The 19406-nt window shown below is 38.5% G+C and overlaps 1 protein-coding gene across 1 annotated transcript in view; it reads left to right on the top strand.

Moving 5' to 3' along the window:
• The window catches only part of sorl1 (sortilin-related receptor, L(DLR class) A repeats containing), a 91317-nt gene extending 75418 nt beyond the window's left edge, over positions 1-15899 (top strand). The window contains exons 38-48 of the mRNA XM_083886153.1: positions 858-924; positions 2130-2212; positions 2301-2391; positions 2525-2715; positions 3347-3466; positions 5938-6102; positions 6782-6956; positions 7995-8101; positions 8838-9030; positions 10117-10329; positions 11737-15899. Of these exons, the coding sequence (XP_083742279.1) occupies positions 858-924; positions 2130-2212; positions 2301-2391; positions 2525-2715; positions 3347-3466; positions 5938-6102; positions 6782-6956; positions 7995-8101; positions 8838-9030; positions 10117-10329; positions 11737-11804 (1473 nt within the window). The 3' untranslated portion in view covers positions 11805-15899. The remainder of the gene's footprint in view (positions 1-857; positions 925-2129; positions 2213-2300; positions 2392-2524; positions 2716-3346; positions 3467-5937; positions 6103-6781; positions 6957-7994; positions 8102-8837; positions 9031-10116; positions 10330-11736) is intronic.
• Positions 15900-19406: the final 3507 nt, after the last annotated feature.

Raw genomic sequence — 19406 nt, 5'->3', positions numbered from 1 at the left:
AACTTTTCAAGGGAATTGAGAGAATTAATGGGAATTTATGCAACTCTAAACATAACCAAAACCCTTCACTTTAATAAATTGTAATAGCTTTAACAGTCTTTACCCTACTAATAAAATGTACTCACACTGCAAAAATGTCCTCACATTACTCATGTCTTAACTTTACCAGAATCTTCTTTTATAAATTAAATGTTCTCTCTTTCCCAAAATATCCTTGCTTTGAAAATATAACTGAATCAAAAATGTCCTCACGCTGCCTAAATATCCCAATGTCACAAGGTCTATAATTATAGGAACATTTTTGTATTCTTTTTCTTGCATTCTTCGTACATTGTGCTTGTACGCACAACCCGCTTAAAATTCACAAGGTCAGGAAGTTAGTATAATTAACAGAGATGAGCATTTCAGGCAAAAATCCTATTCGCAAATCACAGTGGCTTATCTGATTAATGTGCATTCTAGTTATGAAAAAAAGTGATTTTAAAAACAGCAGAATATTTTATGATAACTCATACAGCAGGTTGGGAACATAATTTGTCTTCATGCAGTTGAAAGAAAATGATAAATTGTGTCACAAGAAACGGAAAGGTAACCTAATATTGTCGAGTGCTTTGAGAAATTTAATTTGTTTGAGTTGTGCCTTAAATTTTTGGAACAAATAAGAAGTATATATATGAAATTAATACTTGACAAAAGTGAAACACACCACATCGGTGTAAAGGGAGGTATAATAACACAAATACATACAGTTCTTCTTACCCCATCACTATGATAAATGATTTCTGGCGTCATTACAGTCATAATATTATCATGTAGTTTGGTATCAGTGTGGATGACACTGACATGATGATTGACAGGTGGCAGCAGTGACCAGTCGAGGCATGGGAAACTGGACAGAGATTAAATCCATCACTCCTAAGAAAGGTAAGATGAGTGTCTCCACAGTGAGACAAACACAATCAGTCCTGCACTGCCATCTGCTGGTGTTCAGCAGGTATTGTAGGCCTTGTGCAGGTGTGCTGTGCTCGACACTGCACCACTGTTTGCAAAACGGTGTCCTTCATTAAGCACACATGTTTCCGTTTTCAGAATTAATTTGTTCCAGTCCTCAGAAATAGCCTCACCAGACCACTTGAAAACCACTGGCGGCTCCTTTGGTTAAACCGCCGACCACATGTTTTCACATAAAAAATGTTCAGATGAAGCCACTGAAGTGAATGAATTCCCACTAAAGGAAAACCTTATTAAAATCAGGCTCTCTGTCGCAGAAGTGTGTTCATTATAAATCCCCACACTGGAGTTGGTGTTTAATAGTACAGTAAATCCATCAGTACTGCACCACAATCATGTCATTATCATTATCATCGCTGCGTGAAAATGAAAAGAAGTCACACTCTCAGTCATTCATTGACATAGACTCGACTTTGATTGTTTGTATGATGTTTCATAAAATGAAATGTGTTCCTTTCAAGGGGACTGATATCCTGGGGTTGTAGTCACAAGACCCCTTCCTCCCTTCCTTCCTTCTTTCCTTCCCTCCTTCATTCCTTCCTTCTTTCCTTCCTTCCTTTCTAGGGCTGTAAGTAATCTGACTATTATTAATAAATTGGTAAATAGTCATCAGATAATGAGGAAAATTACAGTTGGTGTTTATCAAACTCAAAATTGACAACATGCTAAAATGCCTTGTTTTGTCCACAATCTAACTATCACGTTTAATTTGTGATATAAGTGCAAGAAACAAGAAAGTATTCACATTATGAAGCTGAAACCACAGAACATATTCAATGCTCAAGCCAATAACCAGAGTATAATAATAATAATAATAATATAATGTGTGTATGTGGCCATGAGTCCATCCTTCTCTTAGAAAACATCACTTTAACATTACTATGGAATAGTTGGAGCTCCTCAGAGGCAGCAACAAACATTTTCAAATTTGATTGTTTGACAGAAAAAATTCAGAAAAGACGTCTCAATCGGCTTAATAATAATAAATGTCCTTAATTGTGAGGAGAAACTTCCTTTTAAAAAACATCATCATTCTGAGAATCATATCAGTTTAATTTTAGAATGTCGGTTAGTCACTAGAACACACTTGTTAAATTGCTGCTGTCTCTCTGCTGCAGCGCTGCCTCCTCCCTCTGTCATCGCCGACAGCATCACCACCGACTCCATGAGTCTTTCATTCAGCCTCAACTCGCAGTACGATGTAAGAGTCTCTCTTTATAACACCTGATGAGACTGTTCCGTCTCTGTGTGTCTGACCGTGACTGATGCGTCTCCTGTGTCTGTTTAAGGTGAAACAGTACATCGTGATTCTCTCATGGCAGTTTGACAAACACGTCAAAGAGAGCAAGAACTACACAGTAAGAGAGGGGATCCTCAAAGGTACTGTTTATCGACATTGTGTCTGTCAAGATATTTGTGCTCTGTGAATTCAAGTTACTCATTTGTTTTATTATTCTGAACTTGCCATTGCTCATTATTTTATTGTCATTTGATGTGTGCCGTCTGTTTCCAGCTACAAACCTGACAGCAGGGACGGTGTATGAGGTGGCAGTATGGGCTCACACCAGCATCGGGGACAGTCCCACCGCACTGTCTCATCATCAGACCGCCGGCACCCAGCCAGAGAAACCCCTCCTGAAAGCAAGGGCTCTGAACCAGACAGCTGTGGACTGCAGCTGGACCATCAGCGGACCTCCCGCACAGGTACGACACCCAGAAATGTGTCAAAGTAAAAGTCAGAAAAGGCATGTTGACTAGCTGTGAAGCTTCTCAGAGAATATTCTTTGGACTGATGAGACAAAACTAGAGCTTTTACACATTGTCACTTCAGCTCTATGTTCATGGACAGAAAAACATGGAGCTTTTTTCATGCTGCTTGGTACATCTAGTTTCAGGTAACATAAAAGAACTTTTTTGGAGCTCTGGGTCGGGGGTGTAGCTGATCACTAATTCCACAATAACATTTTAGCATAATTTATGTCAGGTGATATGAGAGAGGATCTGAACGCTCTGCACCTCCTGTGGGCTCTATTTACAGTCTTAGGCCCGAGGCTTAGTCTGGAACAGTTTGTGACAGCTGCGATGCTAAACCTTTGTTGTTCACACAGGGAGTATGTCTGCTGTGGAACTTCTGATCTATTGTACATAGGGTTTTGTCTTTGAAAATGATAAATACTCCTAATCAAATAAATGCAAGGACTCTTCAGTTTTAAGACAGTTAAGTTTCTCAGAAATGGATCTTATGTCTTTAAATTAGGTTTTCTTTTGTAAGCCAATACGATCACCACTTAATTGAATCAATTTACATATGAGTGTTGTTTTTTTGTGTGTGTAGATGTACGGTATCTTTTATGCCACCTCTTTCCTGGATCTGTACCGGAGTCCTCGTCAGGTCCGCACCACATCTCTCAGCCTCACAGTGACAGTGAACAGTGATGAACAGTATCTGTTCCTGGTAAGTCTTTGGGATCTTTATAGACTATTTCGCTCCACTTTACATTTAATGCCTTCAAGTCTGGAAGTGTGATGAACTTCCTTTTGTTGTTAAAGGTCCAATATGCAACCTCTGCCTCACTAGATGTCAATATTTTCTACGCTGACTTCATATTGCGTTGTTTACCTTCTTCACAATATGATCCTATTTAAACACTTTGCTGTCATTTGTGACATGTTCACTTGCTGTAAGCAGAAAGCAGACTCCAGGATGCTTTGTCTACAGTGTGTATAGGATAGAATAGGATTAGCTTCCTTACTCCCCAAAGGGGAAACGTGTTTGCTACCATGGACATTATACAGCAACAAGACAATGCACAACAGAGACCATGTGTATAGTGTGCAACAAAAAGCAATACTATATAATGCATAATGGCACCACACATCAACATCAACATCAAAAGGGCATGCAGAGGCTAAACATAATGTACAGAAATAAAATACGCTAAATTACACAGTGTAAAAGCATAGGTAAAAACATCAATAATCAATAGCAAGGGTCAGCAGTTCTTGTTAAAAAGCCTAATTGCAGCAGGAACAAAGGACCTCCTAAATCTTTCTGTTGAGCAACTGGGTAACAGGAGCCACTGACTCCTACTACTTCTTGTATATCATCATTACGAGTTCCACTTGAATGCATGGATGGTGACTTATGAGCTGCTGGATAGTGGTCATTCAAAGTGTCCAGCTGAAGGCGACGCTCAGGATTTACTTCCAAAGCAAACTTGTTCTTTTGTTAAAAAAAAGTCTTCAAACTAGGAGAGAGAGAGATGAGACCAGGGTTAATATTGGTCTAGTATTTCTGTGATGGGCTCCTGGACTCTTTAGTAACTTGAGGTATACATTATTTTACATGTCTGTTTTCATAGTACTTGCTATAATCAGCATGATAACTTTCTGGCTTCAGTTGTCAGAATTTTTGGCACTTTTTTGTTTGTTAACAGGTTTTTTTTGTTGATTTTGTGACATCTGGGCAGATGTCTTAACACCCAAAAGTCTCAAGTAGAGCACACTTTAATCTCTCAGTCATGTCAAGCTGTTTTCACACTGAGAGCTCTGTGCTGGCATAAAGCCAGGGAATGCGAACAGAGAAGCATTTTTTAAAAGTAACATGGCCTAAAATAATCCACAGTCTTTTCACTTTGAGGGGAAAAAGTCACCAAAGAAGTGTTAAATTATTTTGTGTTATTTTTGTCAAATTGAGGTGTTAATGGGAACCATGATGTGCTCCACAGCTCGACTGTGAGAGTTAAAGTGAACAGTCAATTGGGGAAGACAGAACTTAAAAAAACTAACTATGTTTTGTTTCTTTTCAGTTAGAGCCAGACTTTCAAATAATATCACATCAGAGTGTTTAACATGTTCCATATTTGTAGCTCCAGCAAATACAGCTGCTCCTGATAGTGACATTCACATTGAATATAATGATTAAATGCATTGGATCATTGACATTATCAGACAATAGCTTAATTTCATCTAAAAGACTTTTAAAGTATAATAAAATAAAATAATAATAATAATATTATCCTATATTGTTGTTTTTGTGGGGTTCTTGGGTGCATTAAAATGCTGATGTGGATGATTCTGCATCACTGCCGTGACAGGCTGTAATATAACCAATATCACTTTGCTGCATTACTGTGATATGTAAGGCAGATATAGCAAAAAGAGGTAGATATTCACTGCTAATGATTAAAATGCAACCAGTATTTTGTTAGCTGACATCTGGACATATTACACTATATCAATTACCTCACAGTTTGATGTTATTTAGTGTCCTCCTGCAGTCCTGTCATCTTTTGTGTTCACTGACTGTGCATGTAAGACTAGTGTATAGGATTTAGTGGCATATAAGGGAGAAATTTAAAATTTACTTCCCAATACCCTCACCTATGAGCAATGGGTCAGGACTGAAAGAACAAGATCGTGGCTACAAGTGGCCGAAATGGGTTTTCTCTGAAGGTTGAGAAGCTCAGCCATCTAAGAGGGACTTGGAGTAGATCCACTGCTCCTTTGTGTAGAAAGGAGCCAGTTGGTCTGGACACCTGGTAAAGATGCCACTTTGGCAACTCCATCAGGTGGTGTTCCTGGCACGTCCAACTGGGAGCAGATTAAGGACTAGGGGACTAGTATCTCATCGTTTCGAAATTATGATGTACTGAAATGTTTTATTTCTTCCATAATCTTAAACTAAAATTAATCATTGGAGCAAGTAATCCAGAAAATATTTACATTTAAGATCCTTAAAAATTATTAGAGAGACAATTTTTATTCTTTAAAACAAAAAACACTCAAACTGATCAATTGTATTAGCAAAATACTTGGCAAAACACACAATAGTCATCGATAAATTGATTAATGCATTGTGTTCCTCCTTGTGTTATTGTAGCATCACTATCATCATGATCTTTGTCATCTTTTGTCTGTCCTCAGGTGCGTGCCGTTTCCCCCTTCCTTGGTCCTCCCTCTGACTATGCTGCTGTGAAAATGATTCCCAACGAGAGGCTGCCACCCAGGAACCTCCATCGCGTGCGAGTAGACAAAACCCAGGCCATGCTGAAATGGCAGCCGCCCTACGATGCCCCGAATACATTTCTGGTACAGCACTGTCTCGTGTTAGTGATATGATGAATATATGATCAGCATCAGAAATGTGATCTGGAGGGTGTTTCATACAAACTGCCAGAGTTAATGAGCGGGGAGGAAAAACTGATAATCAGATATGCAAATGCTGCTCTTCACACCTGCACTGACAAGTGCTTCCAATTCAGCAGTGAGATATATAATTTGACTTAAGCCTAACAGCCTTGAAGGAGATGATTTCATGAGTGTGGGTTTGTCCTCCTAGCATTTTTCTATCTACAGTTTATTTTATAATAATCTGAAATCTCAATCTCTTATAATGGGCAAAACTGTAAAAAACCTGTTAAAACCCCTCAGATTTGAACTACATTCGGTGTGTATGTGCATGATCAGGCACTCTATCATCAGATTAATACTGATCCCGATTATGAATTTAGTGGTAATCTAAATTTAATATACATGGGAAGTCCCATTTAATAACAGATCGCTAAGGTTTTCATATTGTTACAATTCTAACTATGGCTCTGGCCATATTTATGACTATGGCTATTTACTTACATTGTAAAGAGGAGACTCTCTGCATGTGCTTTTCATGCACTTTCAAGCTTTAAGTGTTGTGTTTCAAATCATCTGCTATTAAGCTTTACAAAGTGATATCTAACCTGTTAGTGTATCTTCCTCTTTGCCCTTATAGACATATGCAGTTCATGTGAGGGACGTCATCCGTAAAATAGAGCGAGACTATAAGGTGACCACAAAGAACAACACAGTGGAGTACCTGCTGAAAGGCCTGGAGCCCGGAGGACGATACAGCATCTCTGTCCGTCTGCTCAACATGAGCAAGGAGGCCAGCTTCACTCTAAGCACAGGTTACACACACGCATGTACTTTTCAGCTGTAATCCATCACATATGAATTTAAAGAGAATATTTATCTTCAGACACATTGAGATGGTTAAAGTGACATAATGATTCACCACCATGAATATAATCATCGATCCCAACCCTCTTTACCACGTAAGAAGTGTAATGGTTCTAAACCGAAACTGAAAACCTTGGTTCAAAAGACTTAGGTTCTGAAACGTATTCTATCTTCATCTGCCTCAGCTTCACGGCACAGTGTCTCACTCACAGTGCTGTGTGAGTGAGAGAGGGAGTAGAGCAGCGTGAGCGGCGAAAGACAGTGTGTTCTTCTTTTACCGCTATCCTTTGCATCGCAGAACATCTAAATGTTGGCACTGCGCTTAGTCGTGCCTGTAGCAAGACACCTGTCAAGTTTGAAATCAATCGGAACATCGGTTCAAGAGATATGCGAATAACACACACACACACAGTAGGGCAGCGAGAGCAGCGAAAGCAAATGTGTGCTACTTTTACCGATATCTTTTGCATTACTTCTCCAAACACCGTGAGATAGTGAGTAACACAGACACACACAGCAAGACAGACTTTCCTGGAATTTATAGATAGATTTAGAGAATGTAGACTGGTCTTAAGAAAAGTGCTTTTATTTATTTTTGTTATACGTCAGAGTAGAAGTTTTTCATTTTTATTTTATTTATTTAGACAATGTAGACTGGTTTTAATGTTTATGTTTTTGTATTCCTGGATAGTTAAGAGATTAATAGAAGTGTTTATTTTGGTCAAAAGAGAAGTTTTTTCTGGATGTTTTCCAAAAGTTTTTTCAGTATATTTTTAAAAAACGAGGTTTAAAAAGAACCACGAGTCAAAAATTGAAGTTTGCATCGAATCGTGGGTTTGGTGAACCGTTACATCCCTACCACATGTACTATTTTAGTTGTTCTCATTTAAATAACTGTCACATGATGTGATGCAGTTTTCCTTGTGCTGTGTCTCAGTGCCAAGAGATGTTTCCACCAAATTTACGCATTGTCTCCTCTTCTGCAGTTCCTCTTCCAGCTCCTGAGGCCTTAAAAATGTTGACAGAGAATGACCATGTGTTCCTTTTCTGGAAGAGTCTGGCTGTCAGAGAGAAGGACTTCAATGAGACCAGGGTGAGACACCATTAACCACAAACTTCTCTTTTACACAGTGTTACAACCAAGTGGCTTGTTTTGGATGAGAGGGTGAAGTTTGGTAAGAAGCGGAGGGTAAATAACACCACATGGTCACGGCCTGAAGCATTCTTTGCTTTATGGCTCTATTTGTCTCCAGATGGGATCATAATTTACTCAATGGACATTGTGTTTTATTGGACTAGACCTAAAGTGATGGAGACCATAAACCTCAGGAAAATGTTTAATGAGCGTGTAAATCAACTGAGGAGTAAACTCATTTTCTTCTCGACATGTATATAAACCTTGTGACTATGTCCATCTTTATGTATTATCTATGGTTATAACATTGTCTTCCACCTTACTTAAATTAAATAATGATAATATAGCATAATAAAAAAAAGTACATGGGCCACATGGCAGAGACGTGGTTAGCACTGTTGCCTCATAGGAAGAAGGTCAGCAGTTCAAATGCCAGTTTGACTGAGGGCCTTTTTGTGTGGAGTTTGTATGCTGTCCCTGTATGTGCGTGGGTTTTCTTCCCACAGTCCAAAAACACGCAGAGGCCCTGTGATGGACTGGTGACCTGTCCAGGGTGTATCCCACCTTTGACCCTGAAAAGTACATTAGTTGTAGAACCAGTGTATGAATGAATATGCCTGTGAAGAGTGATCGTTTTCGCATTTATCTTTTTGTTCTATCCTAACCCCTAATGTCCTGGATGTGCTCTTCACAGGGTTATGAAGTGCATGTGTACGACAGTGTGACCAACCAGACATTGTACCTGGGAAATACCACAGAAACATACTTCCGCATCAGCAACCTGCTGAAGGGACACAACTACACGTTCTCGGTGCAGGCTCGCTGCCTGCTTAGCGGTCAGCTGTGTGGTGAACCCGCTCTGCTGCCCATCAATGACCTAACAGCAGGTACTGCAGCTTTTAGCTACACACATTGATAGTTCAGGTTTTGGAAGTGTTGTTGTGTGAGATATTGACACATAATCAACACTGAGCAGAGCACACTGCGTTTTACACGAACAAGCATGATACCAGACACTGGCTCGGACTGATAATGTGACTGCCAGCAGTCTGAACAGAAGGGGACAGATGGAAAATCAGATTTAAGCCACTTAACAAAAGGCTAACCTAATAAAGTATATGCCTTCTTAAGTCTACAACATCTTACAAAAGTGTTTGCCACTTAATCTCACATTTGGAAGCCTTTTTTCAGCTGGAAACCAAATTTTATAAACTCTCTCCTGCACCAAAGTTCATTGATAAACTTTGCATTTGTAGCTAGCAGAGATACAGCAGCTGTTGTCAACTGCTGCCTTGTTTGGTAAGTTTTAACTCCATAAAGTCAGTGTTGATAACAGATGGTCAATACTAGGGATGTGAATCTTTGGGTGGCTCGCGATTCGATTGGATTCCGATTCTTAGGGTCACGATTCGATTCAAAATCAATTCTCAATTCAACCGATTCGATTCATACGATTCTCGATTCAAACGATTCTCGATTCAAAAATTGATACAATGCATAGTGTGTTAAGGCAAATTATGGCATCAAAACAATACAGTTTGTATAAGATAATGTCATCACACAAAGGCAAACTTAAGACAAAAGTTAACATTTATTAATTCAAAACAAATAAAAACATACTTACTTTAAAAAAAAATAACTTGCTTGAATAAAAGCTTAGCCTCGCTGCCTTTTTCTCCCAGAAGTTACAAAAATTAGTTTAGTTTAGTTTCATTTTTTTTTTTCGAATCGTTTTTTTAAGTTTATGAATCGATTCAGAATCGTGGATGATTAGAATCGCGATTCATATGTGAATCCATTTTTCCCTCCACCCCTATTCAATACTTTTACACACAAAAACACAGAAAAAACCTGAACTATCCATTTAATTAATTTATGAAATGATAGCTATAGCAATGATAAATGGTAATAATAACTTAGTAGCAACTGTGAACTTCTACTCACGCTGTAATTGTTCCTTTCCACTTGTCCAGGAGCCGCTGATGCCGCCCGCAGCGAGGGCCACTCAGGGGACATGGCAGCAGTCGTGGTCCCCGTCCTCTTCCTGCTGCTGCTCGGTGTGTGTGGCAGCCTGGTGGCGCTGTACCTGCGACACCGCCGACTGCAGAACAATTTCACAGCCTTTGCCAATTCCCACTACAACTCTCGCTTGGGCTCTGCCATCTTCTCCTCTGGGGATGAACTCGGTAAGAACACATTTGCTTTCCTGAGATGTGTATGGTCAGGCCGTCTAATATTTTTCTGGAGGAAGAAATGCTCGGCAGAGGTCAGCAGAGTCCAGGACCGATCTGTGATTCTGTCACTAGACGAGGAGCTATAACGACTGCTGTTTAGTCGCGGATCATGTTTTTGTTACTGCACTAGAAAGTCATAGTTGTTAACTTTCCTTAAAAGTTTTTAATTATAATAATTTTATCAGGCAGAACTTCATATTTAAACTTTTTAATTAAAATGTAACAACAACCAACACCTCAATTTACCTTAAAAGTGTGACAAAAATAGTTATAGTAATAATAGTTTACCGTCGCTACAGGCGAATGGCAAAACGATGTCGTCAAAATATTGTATAAGGGAGATTATATTTCCATTTTACCCCCTCCTGTGTCTTGCATGGATTAACGACAGAAAGAAAGAGTTTATATTGAAAATATCTTGGTAACTATGTATGGCTTTGATGTCATAATTTTTTCAAGTTAATGTACGCAATAGTATATGAGAAACTTTTCTAAAGATCACAGCTACAACTGTCTCTGTGCTACGAGACATGTCAAAGAAAATACAGTTGCCATAGTAGTTGAGGAGAAGGAACAGTTACAACTTTTCTGGTACGGTTGTATGTGGTACAAAATCTGCGATAGTTTCAGAATATGTTTGCCACTTTATTTCACCAGTAGTCTTTTCTGATTGGAGACCGCAGTGAGTAAACTGCTTACTCTCCTGCCAGAGGCTTATGGAGGCAGCAGTGGAGCTCATGATCTCATGTGTGGAGTGATGTAAAACTTCACCCCCAGGGGCTGCTCCACAGGGATACAGTAAAAACACAAAATCTTTGCCTGTGCCATTTCAACACCTGCAGGTGTTTGAATTTATCGTAAACCTTAAAAACTGACTTGAGTGTGCCCTTAACAATAATTTTAAAACCACACAGACACACAAGCACATATTCTCTGACTGTGTTTAGTGTCCTGCTGATAGAGTAAGTAGGCCAAGGAGATCATAGACAGAAGATATTAGCTTCTGAGGTGCTTCATTTTCTTTTCTCGTGGTGATGCTTGATGAAACTTTTCAATCATAATTAAAGTGAATGGAAAGCATATGTGAAAAAGAACTGCACACCATGAACAAGTATGCTGTTCTTACAGAGCACACAAATTAAACATAATACAGAAAAATTATAATTTCGCCTCATTTTATCACCTTTCAATTTGAAGTGTTTTCCAGATTTTTAATAACATGTCACAAATTCATTTTAACCGAATATCATGATAGTCACTACCTAATATCCTCATTTAATACATAAACAAATGCATTATTGCATCCATTTGTCCTACAGTAAATATATTGTTGTTTACGTTCTCCTTTGTTCCCTCCAGGTGACGATGATGAAGACGCTCCCATGATCAGTGGCTTTTCAGACGATGTTCCCATGGTCATCGCGTAGCAACACATCTCTCCACTACCTGTTAATCTCCTCTTCCGTCTACCTTTCTCTTCTTCTGCCCCCGTCCACTGCCCATTTACCGTCCCTCCGATCATCCCCTCTTCCCAAATTAACAGGAAACATGAAGAAAAATTGAAAAGTGTAACAAGAGAAAGAGATATTTTTCAAATATACAATGCACTTTTTTTTGGATGCGCAATAACTTATTTTTTATAATACTAAATCTATATATATATGTATGTATGGGGTCAAAAAAGGACAAGGAGGAAGAGGTGGACTCTGAAACAAACTGTGAAGGATTTGACTTTGTGCAGCGTGTCAGGGAAAGAGAGACCCTATTTGTAATGCAAACTCACTATCCATAGGAAGCGGTTCACTGCTTAAAGCCAAAATAAGCATAAGCATCCAGAGACTCAAGTATAAAATGTTACACATAAAAATAAAATCACAAAATTAAAATAGGGTAAATACTGCATACAAAATGTAAAAAATAGAAAATATCAGAACAGTGAGTGTTACATAATTTGGCGACAGTACGGTGTGTACGATGTTACATTGGTGCCCCGTGTGAGGGCTTTGAATGAGATTATGGTGGATCATGTTTCTTCGTTTACAGAATCCCAATGTTGTCTTTGATCACCAGTTTGAAAACTGTTGATTCTTGTTTAAAGAAAAAAAGAAAGAAAGAAGTCAACCAAACAGATCTGTGATTGGACTGACCATTGGCACCATGTAGTGTCCCCATAGGTACACTTGTTTTTACTCTCTTCTCCACCACCAGCACACTGTTCTGTCTGTAAGTAGAGGCAACACATGTCCCGCGATATATGAGAATATCTATGGCTTTGAGGGGCAAAGTTTGACCCTCACAGCTTTGCCAAGATGGTAAATATTTGTAAATACTGGCTTTTAAAATGTTCTCTCCTTGTAATGCTGTATCATATCATTCTGTAAAATGTGCATTTTCTTTTTCTTTTCTTTTTTTTTTTATCATTCAGGACCACAAATTATTGTCCCCAGCATTTTTGCCATAGCTGTAGTCACAGAGGAAGTGTGTTTGGGGTTCTCAGGGAACTGTGTCGGAGCGGACACCAGCACAGCACCGCCATCACCATCAGCACCACCACCGCCATGGCTTAGGTAGCACTGTCCATCTACTGTTGAATAGGTACAGAAACCTTACAAGAGGTACGGGATCAGCTGTGGGTGGAATGACTGGCAGGCACAGCTCATTTAAGTCGTGATTAAGAGTTTCAAGCTGAGGGCTGATTCATGCAAAAATATACACTCAGTTTTTACATACCTCTCGTATGTAGTCGGAGGTTTTAGGATATTAGTCTGTGAGATTTCAGCAGCCATGTTCAGAGACTGTTCCTTCAATAATCCAGATTTGCCCTTTTGTGACTGTTTACACAGAACCTTGGTCACACAGTGAAGACAAGATGTTATGGTGCAAAGTTTACCAGGCAAAAAAAAATCTGTTGGTCCAGGAAATAATGTGGAGGAAGTTTGTAGGAGTTAGCATGGCTAACGGGCTAACGACATAATTTTAGCGATTTTCTAGTATACAGTTCTAGCATTACTCGACTTGACTCGGCACAGTATGGTGTCAGGCATGTTGTTTCCATTACTTCATAGTTCCTCCTCAACGTGGGTGGGATCTTCATAGCATGGCTGTGCGAAACTGACGTGACGTCACAAAAGACACAAACTAGACGGGCAAAGCAGTTTTCGGTTTACTGAATCAGTTAAATAAAAAGATAAGTTCAGTGCTTCCTGCATGACCAGAACACAGACTCCGTCCGACACAGTCACTGAACTGAAATACAGCTGAACGGGTTGTGATTGGGCTTGTGATCTCCGGATTTCAGCTGTGCTGACACCAAATAAACCAGACTCCTCTGTTAAATGTTGAGATGTTAGAAATGTCCTTGTTAAATGTTGGAGATTAAGGTATGTTTTCAGGATTTTAAAGACTTCTTAACTGATCTACAGTTGCACATTTTTCTGTTTGATTCCTGAGTCAGGCGTCACACTCATGACTCTTCCAGTGACGACATTCTCTGACCAATCAGTGGCCAGCAGTCTGTTGACATCACATTTTAGTATCGGCTCATCTACTCCTCACCAGAGCAGGTCCCCAAAAAGTACCAGGTACTATCCCTAATGGAAAAGCAAAAAAAAGGCATGCTAGAACAGTGTCGTGGAAACGTGCCATAAGTAAACCATGCAGTTTATAACTGTATGGTTTAAAAAAAACAGACAAAAACAAAATATCTTCTTACACTTGCTTAAATATCAGCAGTATAACTTCTAGTATAATTTCAACATGCAGTACAGACACTTACTATGGCTGCCTAAATAACCAATAAAATGCTAGTTAGCTCATGTTAGCCAGTTACAACCAGCACACTCAGTAGCCTCAAAGCTAGCTGCTAGCGAGTAGCAAACATCTCCTCACTCTCTGCTTTTTGTTGTTGTTTTTCGTAATAAATACATTTTATCAGCAAATGCTTATCATAGTTGTATAAAGGTTTGACAGGTATGACATTTTGAAGCCCCTTAGTAAGTTAGTGTATCTATCAACATAATTTAAATACAATTGTTTTCATTTTCCCACAATGAGCCTTTTATATTACACTGGAGCAGGTCCTTTTTTCATAGGAGACTGCCATGTTTGATAGAAAATGTTATTCAGTTGGTTGCAATATGCAACATCACCCCTAGATGCCACTAAATCCTACACATTGGTCCTTTAATTTTAAGGCAGGTTTTCATTAATAGGAAAAGTTGTATAATATTCTATTAGATTTATATTATTTTGTTTGCATAATAATCAGAAATGTGTTTTGTCTTTCCACCTGCATACATAGTCATGGGAAGAAGGCAGAAATCTCAGAGACTGATATCTGAAAACCTGAAAGAAAATTAAGTGTAAAAGTAAGAACTGTAGATTTTTGGAGTGTGAGAGAAAACCTGTTTTAATTATTTGGATGGTCCATTTATGGGGCAGTTGAACAAGTCTTTGGTCAGCACCAGTCGATTGGACAGGGGTGATATAATCGCTCTGTGTCAGTATGTACAGAATCACATAGTTGTACGTCTGTAAATGTATAACACACCGCCCCGTCACCTGACTTTGCACTATAGTCCATTAACTGATAATTTGTGTTTTGCCTCTCAGCTTGAGCCATTTGATCTGGTGGTGTTCTGCTCTTATTGACCTTGTTTTGTTTGTTGACACGTCGTCATGAATGTATTTTTATACTGTATCTACACTTTCCAAGGTACTGTCCCAGCTCATTATGCTACAATCACCACCTGTGAAGTGAATGCACGCTCTCCGTTTTTTGCCCTTGACACGGTGAATTTATAAAGCGACCCAGAGCAGCAAACATTTTTATTTGTCAGGTTAAAGCCCAGAAAATTCCTGCAACATATTTCTTTTCATCTTTCAACTCATCATCTCATTATTATTATTATTATTATTATTGTTATTATGTCTGAATTGTAACATGTAAGGTCTTCTAAAGGGTGAGGCTTGTGTTCATGCTCTCCACCCTGAATGTCTCATATTTGGTCTTCTTTCTTGGCCTTAAAAACCAATTTTTCTGGCATTGATGCTGTTTTTTCTTTTTTCTTTTTCTGATTCTGTGTTTTGCCACATAATGCCTTATTAGAATGCGTTTGAACTTTATGTAATTGTGTTTGTGTCGTAGAACACAAGTGCACATGCATGCTTGCATATACAGTACACACACAAACACACACAGGCTAATGAGGCTGAAGAAGAGGTTGGTGTTAGGGCATTTTGGTAAACTCTGTCGGATCACTGCTCTGTCCTGTGTCAGCTGCTGTACGCTGGCCTCTTAGTCTGTTTTTAGTCAGGTTTTTACTCATGTACAAAGTGTGATTATATGTTCTTATGTGATGGTTTGCTCCACAATTGTCTTAATGTCAACTCTTGTCAAATGATTTGCTTCAAAATGCCGTTTGGGGCAGAGGAAAGTTGGACTTGGTCGTGTCTGAAGGTGTTCATGTGTCGCTTGCTTATCTCGGAGGTTGCAAGAAAGCAGAGATGTTTGGAGAAACAGTGTGAGGTGTTTTCAAAACCACTTATACTGAAATAAACTTGCTGAAAAATCGAACTCTGTCATACTCACTCATTCTGTTACTCGCCGTGCCAGCAAGACATTTGTAATGTCTGTAAAAGATGACAAAATAATTGTGTTTCTGTTGAATGGACATGAACTTGTCATTGTCATTAGATGACAAAAGACAGAAAATTCCTTCAGGTTTTGACAGATGAGCCCAGATTCTAATTTTGCTTCTTTCAAAACAGATATACCTTTTGTTTTTCGTGCCGCATGATCTGACACTTAAGGGGGAGAGGCTGTGCAATAATTAATGAAAAACAAGATGGAGCTTGTGCCTGTCAAACACAACACTTAAAAAAAAAAATCATTTAGAATTTGCCCATTTGCAAGTTAGTGATTACTCAAACCAGCCTCTTATAGGTTTGAAAACAAAGCTATTATACCTGTAATCAACAAACCACTTCTTATTTGCGAGCTTTCTGACAGGTTGAAAACAGTCAATATATGCATCATAACAATGAGAGTTGGTTATTAATATGAATATTATTATTAATAATAATAATAATAATTATTATTATTATTAATAATAATATTAATAATAATAATAATTATTATTAATATTAATATTAATATTAATATTATTATCCCTACAACCCAAGTGTAGAATATTTGAGGAAGATTCAAGATGTAGAAAAACAACAGCAGGAAAAAGAAGAAGAAACCTAACAACAAAAACAAGGAGGAAAAGATAAGAACATTGAAAGAGAACACCTGACCAACATCTGCTTCTTTAACAAACTGCAGTTCAAGCTGTTTCACTGAAGCCTTTACAGGCCTTTTGCTCCTGATGGGACTGTTTCTCATGAGCACTCCCACGACTAAAATGACTTTGCAGATAGGATCTGGTTTTGAATGATGATGCTACTTTTTTGTCATTATCGCTGTCATCTTCTCACAGCCTGAGTTTAATGGAATTCTCTGTGGACTCTCGCCACACTAATAAATCACCGGACGACTCAGCCTGCGATATTTAAGCTGCTTTAATTAAGGCTATCAGGAACCTTTAATTAATTCAATAAATCTTTTATTCAACCAAATCACCGTACATGCATACGACAGTCATTTGCTGTGATCTACAAGGATAATGTTACCATTTCAGAAATGTGCCAGGTCACAATGACACAACACGTACTATGCATTTTTGAAATGTGCTCCAAAACCCAATGATATTCATAGACAATATTCAGAGCATCTTTTAAAACCTCGAGCACACCACTTAAGAAACATTACAGGCAAGTATTTAGCCAAAGACCTCTTCCACAAGAGAAATACTTAAAGAAAAGTGGAAGAAATACTGTGACATGCATCACTTTTTTAAATCACAAGATAAAAGTGATGCATGTGCACTTGTAAATGGATGAGAGTGCTGAAGTTATGGTGATTAAGGTGTTTACTGAATAACATAAAAAGGCGGAGATCTTATATTGGAGTGGAGGTGTGGGTGAATATGTGGGAATAATACACAGTTCCTTATATGGACATCCTGGGGATGTGTGTTTATAGGTTTAGGCTTTCATTTATTTATCTTTTCTTCTTATGTGTTGTTCAGTCAAAGTTATGATTCATTTCATATTGCATTTTAGTAGTGATATAAAGTAGCAAAAACTGTGCAGAAGTCACAAAATAGAGTGAAATTTGAACTGTGAGGTATTTCCAAATTTCACAAATCTGTGAAATCTGATCTTAAAAATCTGTGCAAAAGTAGCAACAAGGGCCCAGCGCAAACCAAGTAAACAAATAGCTTCTTTTTTTTCTTTTTTTCAAAATTAGGGATTTTCTTTTTCTTTTGCTTCAACATGACAGTATTGTGGGTCTTAAAACCATAAGTGTTGTAGCTGCTGTGTGTGTGTTCACCACTGAATGGATCATCTGTACATCTTAAGAAGACAGAGGTATCTGGTCATGCCATGCCTTTTTATGGTCTTTAGGAATGTTTTTCAAATATGAAACTCCATGAATTCAAAATATAGAATATTAAGATCTATAAAAGCCCGTGTCCATGTCTCGAGATGTCCTGTGGACACTTTTATAGGCGTCTTTTTTACTATTGCGGTCAATGGGAAAATTGCTTTTTGGGCCCCATAGGATTTGGTGTTGCAGTACCCACAGTGGCCACCATGCAAAAATTGTCTTCAAGGCAGAGGGGGCGGTGCTCTATCCAGTTCATATTATACATCCATGGGTCATGCAGACGCAAATCTCACTTCTGCTATGCGAGCGTTAGCATTAGCATTTAAGCTAGCGGACGTTATGCTAATGCGTTAGCATAAAAGTTAGCAGACTTCATCGTGGCAAACTTTCTCCAGAGCTTATGTACGACAAACGGATGGATTATTTAGCGGCCAAAAGAGAGTGGCAGGACATGGGAATAACTGCACACCTTGAGGAAGAGACACAGAAGTTACTTCTGAGATGACGACGTGACCCAGCACCTAAATTAACCTTCTATCTTCTTATGGGGTGAGTTTTCATTTGATGTCGGTTATCTACGTTACGCTAGTGTTCATTCAAGTCACATACAGGGATTTAAAAAAAAAAAAAATTTCATGCTAGACACTGTCCATGGATGTATTTTAAACTCTGGATAGAGCACCGCCCTCTCTGCCGTGGCCACTCATGGTACTGCAACAAAACATACTTATTGGGCCCAAAAAGCAGTTTTCCTATTGACCACTATAGTAAAAGAGACGCCTATAAAAGTGTCCACAGGACACCTCGAGACATGGACACAGGCTTTTATAGATTTTTATGTTCTATATTTTTAATTCATGGAGTTTCAAATCTTCCTAAAGGCCAGAAAATCCTACCCTCGGCCTACTTGTTCCCAGTTTTGCCATGGCTGGCCACAAATGAGTTAATGAGCAATAATTGTGCAGCAGTCATAAAATAGAGTGTTTTTCCTTTTTGTTCATACAAATGAGCCAAGTGAACTTTGAACTGTGACGTATTTCCAAATTTCATAAATTCTATCTGATTTTAAACATTTTGAGTACTTTTTGCTTGAGTGTGTTTATATAGTTGGTTTTTTTTCTTTTTCATCAGATTGCATAGGTTGTGCTGTAAAAATGGATATAAGACACTTTATATTGCACATTCGTGGAAAAAAGCAGCCGAAATGCTCTGTGTGTTCTAAAAAACCCCCACGTTATTTAAACCACAACCAAACAGATGTTGATAAAAATGAATGAATGAATGAATGTTAATAAATATTATAATATATGGCATATAATATGTACACGGAAATGGGTTATATCGCTGAGCAAATAACCCACAACGGGCAGATATGTGTTTTTAGACTTTGTTCACAATCTCCACATGGGACAAAAACAGAAAAATCTATCCTATCTAACATATCAAAAACGATCAATTAAAAAATGGTTCTGCCTTTCAGACAGTTCCTCCAATCATCATGCATCGTTCACGATCTGTGATGAACAGCTGATTC

This window comes from Microchirus variegatus, assembly GCF_963457635.1.
Source record: "Microchirus variegatus genome assembly, chromosome: 3".
NCBI lineage: Eukaryota > Metazoa > Chordata > Actinopteri > Pleuronectiformes > Soleidae > Microchirus > Microchirus variegatus.
The sequence above is the reverse complement of the archived record's forward strand: the minus strand, read 5'-3'. Positions and strand labels throughout refer to the sequence as shown.